This window comes from Selaginella moellendorffii, unplaced genomic scaffold (genome assembly GCF_000143415.4).
Source record: "Selaginella moellendorffii unplaced genomic scaffold, v1.0 SELMOscaffold_14, whole genome shotgun sequence".
NCBI lineage: Eukaryota > Viridiplantae > Streptophyta > Lycopodiopsida > Selaginellales > Selaginellaceae > Selaginella > Selaginella moellendorffii.
Window position 1 is genome coordinate 2,556,348 of NW_003314275.1, and position 11,212 is coordinate 2,567,559.

An 11,212-nucleotide genomic window follows, 5' to 3' on the forward strand; every position below is an offset into this window, starting at 1 on the left:
CGTATATGTGCGTGTCTTGCGGTTGAGAGCCGGCCCTGGACACAAATGTAGGTGGCGTTCTCTTGCGGGTCAAGATTCAACAGCCAGCTAGGTCAAGCTCCCGCGGAATCGAACCCGGCAACGAATATGATCCCGGCCAATGGCACCCGTGCCGTACGTGGATGCGCGTGCGCACGCAAAACACGAGGTGGGTTGGGTACGGCATTTACCTCGCGCCCCCATGGATAAGATCGAACTGGCGAAGGAGCACAGTAACTTAAGGTTAAAACCTTATCCACAACAAGAGAAGGCCACAAACATGACATTGCGTTTCGTGGAGTCGTGGTGACAGTTAGGTGACAACCGAGGACAGCAGCCTTTTGGAGTGCTGTCACTAGATTCGCATCCCGCGAATATTCCCATCGTCACGTCAAACTTAATGCCCCCAGTTCCATCCTTCTTCAAGAAAGAAGAAAAGACCTAATTTATTCGAGAAGAAGCTCTCTGTTCTTTGGATCTGAAACTCGAATGGAAAACGACGACTGCGAGATCTAACTTGAATCTTGTGACTTGTAAACAAATCGGAGCGCAGGGCGGATTAGTTTACACCTATCCTGTCCCGGAAGATGGAAGAAATCTTATATAAAACGTGTGATACTCCGTACGCTCGGGTACTGGGCATCCGTACGTCCGGGCTGGACTGTACATGACATGTTTGGGCATTTTCGCTGTCCCCGGCGACAAAAAATGGAATCAAGTGTACAAATACGTTGCCAGCACTTGCGTGGTTGTGACGTGGTTGGCATTCCCTCGAATCGGCAAATGCCGGATCAAAGGCATCTGCTATACGTGGTCCGATCTGCCTGTTCTAAGTAACGTTCTTGTCACTCACACACTTCCACACACAAGAACACAATCAGACAAAGAGGTGGACAAAGGTGGCATCTCCACCCGGGGTCACACTTGGAGACAATGGATTGGGATTGATGGATAGGTGGATGTCGCAAAGAGAATTTTGTTTAGTCAAACCTCCACATCTAACCTTCAAAGATACGGAGGCTATAGTTTCGATCACCCGCAATGTCTCAGACAATTTCTCAACGGGGTTCCATCCGCAATCTTTGAAATTTCCATTAATCCAATCTAACAATGGTCTAAGTAGTGGAAAGTTGGTTGTGTCCTGTCTGGATAACGGCCGTACACCGACGTGGTGCCACGTCCGCCCGGCCATCGCCCGCCACAAGCTCCCTCCTACGCGTCCACGTCACGCGCGTCCCGAGGCCCATGTCATATAACAAAAGCGCGAAAAGCCGCCCACCACCAGCACATTGGCCGGGCTCGATCCCCGGATCTTTCCCCTCAGCCCCTGGCACAAGGTGGTCCCGGGTTCCAGTCCTCTCCACTGCTCCCACATCGCTTTCGCGATTCGGTTCCTTTGTCGATATCGCCAAGCAGCCTGGCACTACAATAGCAAGAAAAAGGAAGAAAAGATGCTCGCCCGCGACGAACAGCATCCCTAGATAGCGACCATTTGGGGCGAGAAGCTTAAAAGTCGCCATTAGCCTCGTGTCTATCGTCAGCATATATACACAGCGTTGCCTTCTCTTTAATGGACGGACATGGCGAGCTTTGTGTGGCCAGGGAGGGAACCCTAGACCAGTCCAAGAATCACGGACCCAAGCTTTGGACCTCATGGAATGGAGTGGAGCCCTAGATATCAAGTAGTCCAAGAATCACGCTAACTTGTGAAACCCTTGGAACGCGTGATATTCTCTCTTTTCTTCTTCTTCTTTCTACCACGCGCGGGCGCTGGCCTTGGGCGTGTGTGGGGGTTTTTTTGAGTAACGGGATTCCTGTATGGAATCCTTGGCCAAGCGCCACAAACGCTTGTGGGGGGACTTTAACGCCTTACTCGCGTTCGCGCGTAAACTAGCAGATATTTCAAAATTTTGAATTTGAACTTTAAGGCTAGCGAATTTTTGAATTTGAATTTTAGGGTTCATGTGTCAAGAGGGATTTGATGCTGCGCGCGCGTCGCCATCGCGCCACGATCACTCGCCAACATCGAAAGGGATTTGCTTCCAGCAGCGGCACTGGTCACGACAGCGACATTAGAGGATTGCGAGCCGCGATTGAGGAGCTGGAGCTCTGCGATCGTGTGCGCTGCGACGAGGTCTACGCCCGCCTCCTCCGGCAGTGCGCGGATTTGAGGGCGCTGCCCGAGACGCGGCGGATCGACGCGCACATCTCCGCCTCGGCAGAGTTCCATGGGAATCGATTCCTGGGAAATCTCCTCGTCAAGGCGTATGGCAATTGCGGCAGCGTGGACGATGCTAGATCGGCGTTTGCGGGCATCCGGCAGACGAAGAACAGCCACACTTGGAACTTGCTCCTGGCCGCGTATGCCAAGAACGGGCATCGCGAGAAATGCGTGGGTCTCTTCGAGCAAATCCCAGAGAAGAACGTTATGTCGTGGAATTTCCTGATCCAGGCGCACTCGAGCAAGGACGAGCTTGTAAATGCGCGAAAGGTTCTTGAGAAAATGCCCCACCGCAACATGATCTCCTTCACGATTCTGATATCCTGTCACACCCAGTACGGGGATTTGGATCTCGCGAGAGATTTCTTCGATCAGATGCCCGAAAAGGACACCGTCGCATGGAATTCGATGCTCCAGGCATACGTCCGTCACCGAGATATTGTCTCCGCGAAAGAGATGTTCGACGCCATCGCTCCCAAGACCCTCGTCACGCTCACGACAATGATTCGCGCGTATGCCCAGACAGGGCATATCGATCATGCCCGAGAGATCTTTGATACGATCCATCACCCGGACGCCATAGCCTGGAACATCATGATACAGGGCTACTGCGACGCTGGCTCAATCGATCAAGCAAGGATTTTGTTCCAGAGAATGCCAGATCCAGATGCCTTTACTTGCAGCTTGATGCTATCGGGATTTGCCGCGATGGGGCTTGTGGATGATGCAAAAGCTCTCTTTGATAGATCGCGGCAGGAGGACCCAGTCGCGTGGAATTCTATGATCACGGCCTACGCTCACAGTGGCCGTGTTGAAGAAGCCAAATTTCTCTTCGATCAGCGCCCGGATCATCACAAGCACGTCGCGAGCTCCTGGAACGCGATGATCGCCGCGTATGCCGAAAACGGGCATCTAGTCGAGGCAGCGGGCTTGCTGGAAGCAATGCCACCGGCGATCCAGAACGAGATCTCTTGGAACACTCTTCTCTGCGGATTCGTGAGCCGCGATATGTTGGATCAGGCCAAGGATGTCTTCGAGAGGATCCCAATCAAGTCGGTGCTCGCCGCCAACACCATGCTCGCGGCGTATGCCCTCACCGGGCAGCACATCAAGGAGGCGATGAGCGTGTTCACCACGATCGATGATCCGGATCCCGTGTCGTGGGCGTCGATCGTGGGTGCCCACGCGCGAGCTGGGCAGGGAAGAGAAGCGATCCGTCGATTCCAGCTCATGGATCTGGCCGGGGTGAGGCCGAAAGAGGCAGCCCTCACTGCTGTTCTTGACGCCTGCTCCTCGATCTCCTCCTCGGGGCTGCGATTTGGCCGCATCATCCACGGCGAGATTGAGGACGATCGAGGGCTGGCGCTGGGGAATTCGCTGCTCAACATGTATGGGAAATGCGGTGCTAGCATCGAGGAGGCCGAGATGGTCTTTGCAAGAATGGCGACGAGGAACACCGTGTCGTGGAACGTGATGCTCGCGGGCTATGCACAAAACGGGCATAGCTCGCAAGTTCTCGAGCTCTTCGCGGTGATGATCCTGGAAGGCGAGGCCCCGCCCAGCAAGATCACTCTCGTCTCGGTCCTCTCGGCTTGCAGCCACGCCGGGCTCCTCCACGACGGCCTCGCTTGCTTCGCATCGATCCGCGACGACTTTGGCATCGGTGCGCATGAGGATCACTACAAATGCGTCGTGGATCTTCTGGGCCGATCAGGCCAGCTCGAGGCGGCCGAGAGTTTCATCCAGAGCTTGCCGTTCAAGGCCGACAGTGGAGTGTGGACAGCGCTCTTGAGCGCTTGTAGCAGCCAAGGAAGCGTCCATGGAGGAGCTCGAGCGGCGCTAAGCATGGTGGATACTGAGCCAGGGGAATCGTCACTGCCATACGTGATGCTCTCCAACATCCATGCCACTACTAATTGATAATCAGATTGTAGTGTGTTGTTGATTATAATTGACTATCGTTGACTTGAATTAGAAGCCTGGTGGGCCCATATACGTTAGTGTCCTGACCTAGCCAGACGCTTAAAATTTGTACATTTTAAATATTTTGCAAACATCAGAGTGGCGCAGCGGAAGCGCGGTGGGCCCATAACCCACAGGTCGGAGGATCGAAACCTCCCTCTGATAATCGCGTTTTCTTTTTCTTACATTGGCCTGGATCTTATTGCAATGAATCAAGACAATGTTGATACTACCAAAAATGTCTTTTCACTATAGCTAAAAGCTCACAGCAATTCTTCTTGCAGTCTGTATTCACAAGTGTGCAGCTGAGGGTTCTTCTGTCTACATGTTAAAACAGTCCAATTCTCGGCGATCCGTAATGTTTCTGGCTCCTGATGAGTTCTTGAGTTCGTTCCATGATCTGCAAGAAAAATGTTCTTGTGAGTTCCTGAGACAATGAAAGAGAAAACCAAGATTAATGCAGTTAACTTGCCTTCACAGCGATTATTGACGGAGTAAGTTCACATATGTCCTTGGCATTCATCTCATTCGCAATCACTGCATGCAAAGGATGTGAGCGATAAGAAAACCATCTTTGTTAGAAAACTTACTCTTTAGGCACACGGAAACGTCAGCGTTCTTGTAAGCCATGCCTCTCTCCTCGTAAAGCTTTGTTAATCGAGCTAACGTCTGCAAATAACAATGACCAGAAAATTAAAATATAAGACAAAAGATAAGAATGCTTTCAAGCTATACCTGTTCATGAGCAAACTCTCGCTGCGGCTCTCCCAGAAGTGGTCTCTTCTCCGTCCCAGCAGCCACAACACGCTTGGCTAATGCGTCCAATGGAACATCCAGATAGACAGTGATCCCATGTCTCATATAACCCCTGACAACGACACCACAAGGCGTTCTTATCCTCTTCTCTCGATTATAGAGAGAAAACGACTATCTTATCTTACCAGTTTTGTGGTCTCACCACAGCACCTCCTCCTGTCGCTACTACCAATCGATACATCCCAGATAATTGGCTTAAAACCTCACTCTACATTATCCACAAAACAATAGAAAAAACATCAGACACTGAAGATAGACACGTTTCAAGGCCACAAGACAGTGGGGATCACTCACCTCAGCATCGCGAAAGCCTTCCTCGTTGCTTTGCTTGAAGATCTGAGCTACACTGGCGCCGCCGGCGGCCTGCTCAACAAGCTTGTCACTGTTTCTCCACGAAGAAAGTCCATCAAGTGGTGCGACGAAGCAAATCGAAAGAAAAAAACGAGATACACCAACCTGTCAAAGAAGTAGTACCCGAGCGCGTCCGACAAGTGCTTTCCCACAGTACTCTTTCCACTGCCCATCATCCCTGTGGACGAGAAAACGAAGTTGTGTTAAAGAAAAAGAGAAAGAGAAAGGAGAACGAGAGAGAAAAGCGAAGTGGTACCAATTAGAAACAGGCACGTCCCTTTGAGGTCCCTGGCCAATTCCTTGCCTTTGCTCTGAGAATGTATGGTCGTCCACTTAGCATTAAGAGGAAAAGAAGAACACAAAAGGAACCTATGGATCGCACCTTTAGAGCTGTATCGACGCTGGTGGATTCTGTGGCTGCGAGAGAGAAATCGATCAGACGAAAAAAACGTGTTCTCGAAATTCGAGAGAAATTCTCGGCACATACCAGCTACATTCGCGTTCTGCGAGCACAGCAGCACCACCGGGCGCCTGGCGCGATGATGAATCTGCGACGGATTCCTGCAAGAGACGAGATTGATGCGCGATTGCCTCCCAAAATGCAGCTCCTCACGAGAGAATCCCAGCCTCCGGAATCCATCGCCGCCGCGGAGCTCCACGAAATTCGAGGACGATGTCCCTGCCGAAGGCGCCAAGACGCAATCCATGGCGCACGATCGATCGAATGCCCACAATTTCTTGAGCTAGGGTTGGGCTTTTATCTGCTGCACAACCACAGCCGTTCGATGTGACCAGCCCAACGGCGGCGATTCAACGCGATCATACGAGTCAACAAGCTTACATTTTTGAATGGTAGGCCGCCGGCGCTTCTGGACTTGACAGCCGTTAGATTTGGATTTGGGAAGGGCAAGGCGGGGTATATTCCGTCCACGTCTTAGGGCTAACGAGGCAAAAGAAAAAAATGAGCTGGTGCGCTCGAGCTAGGGCGCCGGGCGGGCGCGCTCTCCTTTTGTCCTCGAGATTTCGCCGCTTCTACGCGTAAGTCCCTCCACATCCTTCTCGGGGCTGGAATTTCTCGTGTTTTTGCGCTAGAATGCTTGAATTTTCGAGATTTTTTTGCCTATGTAGCAATGCTCTCGAGGCTGGCTGGAGCTTGAAATGCCTCATTTTTGCTACTGATTTATTCCTTTCTCGTTCCTTTCAGCTCTGCGACAGCGCAGCCATCTGAAACAATCGATGATTTATCGCCGCAGCCTTCAGCTAGACCACCATGTAAGCTGGCAATTTTCTACTCTTCTTGCGTTTGAATTTTGTAAAAAAAATTTTCTTGTTTCTTTTTTGTTCGTGCAGCAGACGATCTCTTGTCGGCTGAGGCACTCACTCCCGCGAAAGTCGTAGCTTTGTTGGATCGTCACATCGTCGGCCAAACCGGAGCCAAGCGTGCGGTTGCAGTGGCATTGCGTACGCGCTCGTCAGCCTTTGCTGCTGCCTGTTATCTGACTCCATAGGTGGTGCACTAGAATTTTCTCTTTCTTTTTTTTTCACTTCTTCTTTCATGCCTTCTTTTAGAAACTTGGTTGCTTTTTGCGTGTAAGTTTCTAGATTCTGTTGTACTGAAGTTCTTGAGCCGTCTGCACGCAGGAAATCGATGGCGGCGACACCGTATTCCTTCTCAATATCGAGAGGAGATTCTTCCCAAAAATATACTTATGATCGGACCAACTGGTTGCGGGAAAACGGAAATTGCGAGACGGTTGGCTAAAATGGCGGATGCTCCGTTTATAAAAGTGAGGAAGTGTTTTTATTCTTCGTTTGTTTTTAACTCATATTTTCTAACAGGTGGAAGCTACGAAATTTACAGAAGTTGGATTTCATGGCCGAGATGTGGACCAGATCATTCGGGACCTTGTTGAGAATGCTATATTACTGCAACGAGAAAAGGTGTTTTAAAACTCAACAAAGCGAGTTTTTTCAACTCTCTTCTTTCAGGTGCGAACCAGAATTTCAAAAGAGGTGGAGGAAGCTGTTGAGAACAGGATCCTGGACGCGTTGATCGGTTTGACCCTCGCTATTGAGGTTTTTGTTTTTGCGGCTTTTTGGTCTGTCTGTGGCTGAACATGTTTTAGCAGGAGGACAATGTGGATACGAGTTCATTGGAGACACTACGCAAGGCTTATAAGAAAGGGGAAATTGATAACCGCAAGCTAGTGCTGGACGTTCCCGAGGGAGGAAGAGTGCGCGTCCCTATTGAAGTCACAGGAGGTGGTCTTCCTATAAACGATCTTATTTTCAAGGTACTACGCCTCTGCATGAAAGGAATTGGTATTGACGTCTCGATTTCCTCTAGATAGAGAAAGCTTTGAAATCCCCGAAAGTCGAACGCCGTGAAGTAACTGTCGCCGAGGCCAGACAAATGCTCTCGGAAATGGAAGTCGAAAAACACCTTCAGTCCGATCAGATCATCAAAGATGCAATACGTGTACACGCTAGTGTTTTTGGTCTCGTTTCCCTGGATGTTAATGGCTTCCACTTGCAGGCAACGGAGTCTGACGGCATTGTATTTATAGACGAGATCGACAAAATCGTTACAACTAGCGAAGCCAGATTTGGAGCGGATGCAAGTGCGGAAGGTGTACAGCGGGACTTGCTTCCTATTATCGAAGGCAGGTAAATTATTACCACGTTGGTTTTCCTTCCGTGCTAAGCTGGTCCTCCTTTCAGCGTTGTAAACACGAGACACGGGAATGTGAACACCGATCACATTCTTTTCATTTGCAGTGGCGCCTTTCACTCTTGTAAGCCAAGTGACATGCTTGCTGAGCTACAAGGACGTCTGCCTATCCGTGTTGAACTGAAAGGTCTCACTCGCACGGTAAGTCGCGCTGGAAGTGTTGCAGCATCTCTACCATGCTAACAGCCATTCTTTCCAGGATTTGTACCGTATTCTAACCGAGCCTGAAATAAATATGATCAAGCAACAACAGCTTCTTATGGCTACCGAAAGTGTGGAGCTTGTTTTCTCCGACGACGCCATAAAGGAACTAGCCAATGTTGCGGCTGAGGCAAGTGTTCTTGTGGGGATTTCTTAGCTTACTCATTGCTGAAAAATAAAACACGTTACAGGTGAATACTTCTTTGGACAACATTGGTGCTCGGAGACTTCACACGGTAACGCATTTTCTTCCTCAATAGCGAAATGTTCCCACTGGTTTTGTTTGATCCAGGTAATTGAGAAGGTAGTAGAAGATATTAGCTTCAATGCTCCAGAAAGAGCTGGGCAAGCTTATCACATTGACAAGCAAGTAAGTTTCATCGATCGCTTGACGAATTCATGGTTCTATTTGTTTCTTTCTTTCGCAGAAAGTAAGAGATGCTGTTGGAGAGCTCTTGAAGAAAACCGACTTATCAAAGTTTGTTCTCTAAAGAGCACTCGCCCAGGTAACTGGCCACAGCCTCAACAGGAAGATTGGGCCCGGGCACAAGAAGCTCAAGGATCGCGCCATCCCTCGGTTGAAACCCATCTTCAGCTGAAAACCACTTGGCATCTCAGCATCCCAAAGAGGACATGATGAATCAGCTTGGTGGCGGCGGTATTGAAACCATGCTGAGGCGCAAAAGTGTAGAATCCCGGTTGATCAACGCAAAAACCTTCACACAAAAAACAAGAAAACAAAGAAAAGAAGAGGAGTTGATCCTGAAACCATCGTCTGGAAAACTTTCTTCGATTTGGATTTGGATATTTGCACGGAGATCTCCCTGAAGAAAATTTTGTCCAGCAACCAGAGGGTTACCAGAAGCAGCCTGGAATGGTTTGTCCCCTGAAGGCTCAAACAATCTCCTAAGGTTTCTCAGCTTCATTGGATTTTCCAGAAACGCTGCTGATCAAAATGTATACCAGTATGAAAAGATGATGGTCCTTATTGCTTTATATATTGATGATTTGATCCTGGTCACAAAATGTCTTGCTTTTCTACAAATGATCTAAGAGTAGATTGATCTCGGCAATATTAAGTTCTGTCTTGGTCTTAATACTGGGACAATTCATTGCTCACTCACAGTGCTGTGAGGGATGAATTGTCCCAATATTAAGACCAAGACAAAACTTAATATTGCCGAGATCATCTGCTCAGCGCTATGAGGAAGGAATTCTGAAACGGTTTAATATGCATGACTGTATTCCAGTTTCCACTCCCATGGAACTTAATCTTCAGCTTTGCTCATCTCAGTCTCCGACCACTGAAGCTGAGCGCACATCCATAAGAGTATTTGGTATCGTGCACCAGTTGGAAGCCTTATTATCTGGTTATCTGTACCCGCCTTGGCGCTTAAATACTCTCCGTGTCCCAGATGAGTAATTCCAATTGCGAGGTTCTGATTGAGCCGGTGACAATGATACAAGAAAATCCACATCTGATGCCTCAACTTTAATATGGAGGAGCAGGAAACAAAGCATCACAGCTCTGTCTTCTGCCGGCGTGCAAGGAAGCTGTCTGGCTTAGCTTGTTGCTCATAGAGATTGGACATTTTCCTCTCTAGCCAACGATGCTATTTTGTGACAACATCAACACTATTGCTCTTTCAGCTACATCTAAGTTTCATGACCGAACCAAGCACATCCAGCTCCATTATCTCCGGGTGTTATTCTCCTCCAATTCTGTTCGACCACTGAGCACCGGTCATGAATTTGGATGTAGCTGAAAGAGCAATAGCGCTAATATTGTCACAAAGTAGCATCGTTGGCTGTTGGCTGGAGTCCACAATCTAAGCCAGACAATAGACTGATGAGCCATGCCAATGAGTAGGCCTTGACCTAACTAACTTTCTTGTGACAATTCTCTAGCTTGCTTACTCAAATTAAAAACACTTACAGGTAAATACGCCTTTGGATAGCATTGATTTGCTTGATCTAGTGGAAAATATTAGTTTCAATGCTCCAGAGAGAGATTATCACATTGACAAGCAAGCAAAGAAAAAAAAAGCGATTGTAGAGCTCTTGGGTTTATCGAAGTTAAAAATTAAACTTGTGGCTTCCACTGCGCCACGTCGGAAAACGCCATCCTTTTGCAATTGGTCCATGTCAGCAAGATACTCAAGCAGTGATTGGTACACGTCAGCAGCCCTAAATACCTATCGGGATTTCATCACTCTTGTGGAGCTCTTCGAGAAACAAGAGCTACATTTTCTCGACGAAGCGCGGGCGCGATGGCGGCAGCAATGTCGGCGGCGAGCGTCGGTAATGTAAAGGTGGGAGGATTTCTTGGCAGCTCCAGGGGATTCCAGGCGAATCGGGGCCGAAATATCGTGTTCTCCAGGAAGATCATGGCCAGCGCCACGAAAGAGGCCCCAAGAAAGGGCGCCAAGGAGGCGATGAAGGATACACTGCTGACGCCGCGCTTCTACACCACGGATTTCGACGAGATGGAGCAGCTCTTCAATACCGAGATCAACAAGAAGCTCAACATGGAGGAGTTCGAGGCGCTGGTGGCGGAATTCAAGGCCGACTATAACCAGACGCACTTCGTGAGAAATCCCGAGTTTAAGGCCGCCGCGGACAAGATCACGGGGCCGATGAGGAAGATCTTCGTGGAGTTCTTGGAGAGGTCGTGCACGGCCGAGTCTCAGGGTTTTTGCTCTACAAGGAGCTGGGAAGAAGGCTCAAGGTACTTTTTTTTCTTCTCTTCTCTCCTCTTTACTACACTTCTTTTCTTTCTGCTCTTCTCTTTCTTGCAGAAAACAAATCCCGTGGTTGCGGAGATTTTTACGTTGATGTCACGGGATGAAGCACGGCATGCAGGGTAAGTTCTCAGTTACTCAGCTGGAAAAAAAGCATCGATCATTTCCTAT

General features: G+C 49.1%; 3 protein-coding genes, 1 non-coding gene and 1 pseudogene across 6 annotated transcripts in view; 4 read left to right on the plus strand and 1 right to left on the minus strand.

Moving 5' to 3' along the window:
• Positions 1–1,999: 1,999 nt before the first annotated feature.
• On the plus strand, positions 2,000–4,159 carry LOC112346350 (pentatricopeptide repeat-containing protein At4g02750-like). Its single transcript, XM_024675099.1, has one exon. It carries the CDS (start codon positions 2,000–2,002, stop codon positions 4,157–4,159), a length of 2,160 nt encoding a protein of 719 aa, XP_024530867.1.
• A 135-nt stretch (positions 4,160–4,294) lies between these two features.
• On the plus strand, positions 4,295–4,366 carry TRNAM-CAU. The gene has a single exon. It is a non-coding gene; the product is annotated as a tRNA-Met (tRNA).
• LOC9632692 (shikimate kinase 1, chloroplastic) lies at positions 4,362–6,191 on the minus strand. The gene is made up of 12 exons (XM_024675100.1): positions 6,161–6,191; positions 5,982–6,129; positions 5,856–5,929; positions 5,751–5,785; positions 5,625–5,679; positions 5,474–5,546; positions 5,312–5,399; positions 5,143–5,225; positions 4,937–5,069; positions 4,792–4,870; positions 4,674–4,738; positions 4,362–4,601 (listed from the first exon to the last, which is right to left on the minus strand). Exons 1-12 carry the CDS (start codon positions 6,189–6,191, stop codon positions 4,530–4,532), a joined length of 936 nt encoding a protein of 311 aa, XP_024530868.1. The 3' UTR covers positions 4,362–4,529.
• Positions 6,192–6,307: 116 nt separating this feature from the next.
• On the plus strand, positions 6,308–9,296 carry LOC9632693 (ATP-dependent protease ATPase subunit HslU). 2 transcript variants are annotated; one of them, XM_024675153.1, is made up of 14 exons: positions 6,308–6,406; positions 6,573–6,640; positions 6,719–6,829; positions 7,010–7,155; positions 7,208–7,309; positions 7,358–7,444; positions 7,495–7,662; positions 7,716–7,847; positions 7,905–8,035; positions 8,090–8,240; positions 8,299–8,430; positions 8,492–8,536; positions 8,593–8,670; positions 8,729–9,296. In XM_024675153.1, exons 1-14 carry the CDS (start codon positions 6,330–6,332, stop codon positions 8,789–8,791), a joined length of 1,491 nt encoding a protein of 496 aa, XP_024530921.1. In that variant the 5' UTR covers positions 6,308–6,329; the 3' UTR covers positions 8,792–9,296. The 2 variants fall into 2 exon arrangements, with proteins under 2 accessions (XP_024530921.1, XP_024530922.1); XM_024675154.1 differs by having other exon boundaries at positions 7,498–7,662.
• Positions 9,297–10,493: 1,197 nt separating this feature from the next.
• Positions 10,494–11,212, plus strand: part of LOC9631945 — a 1,690-nt pseudogene continuing 971 nt past the window's right edge. Inside the window, exons 1-2 of the transcript XR_002992388.1 lie at positions 10,494–11,028; positions 11,099–11,163. The product of XR_002992388.1 is annotated as a magnesium-protoporphyrin IX monomethyl ester [oxidative] cyclase, chloroplastic (transcript). The remainder of the gene's footprint in view (positions 11,029–11,098; positions 11,164–11,212) is intronic.

Bases quoted from the DNA above. Each gene is read 5' to 3' on its own strand.
- LOC112346350 (XM_024675099.1), top strand. From the start codon at position 2,000: ATGCTGCGCGCGCGTCGCCATCGCGCCACGATCACTCGCCAACATCGA.
- LOC9632692 (XM_024675100.1), bottom strand. From the start codon at position 6,191: ATGATCGCGTTGAATCGCCGCCGTTGGGCTG. The intron at 5,226-5,311 runs GTGAGTGATCCC...TGGATAATGTAG, and splicing joins AAGGCTTTCGCGATGCTGAG to AGTGAGGTTTTAAGCCAATT. The intron at 4,602-4,673 runs GCAAGTTAACTG...TTTTTCTTGCAG, and splicing joins CGTCAATAATCGCTGTGAAG to ATCATGGAACGAACTCAAGA.
- LOC9632693 (XM_024675153.1), top strand. From the start codon at position 6,330: ATGAGCTGGTGCGCTCGAGCTAGGGCGCCGGGCGGGCGCGCTCTCCTT. The intron at 7,310-7,357 runs GTGTTTTAAAAC...CTCTTCTTTCAG, and splicing joins TATTACTGCAACGAGAAAAG to GTGCGAACCAGAATTTCAAA. The intron at 8,431-8,491 runs GCAAGTGTTCTT...AACACGTTACAG, and splicing joins TAGCCAATGTTGCGGCTGAG to GTGAATACTTCTTTGGACAA.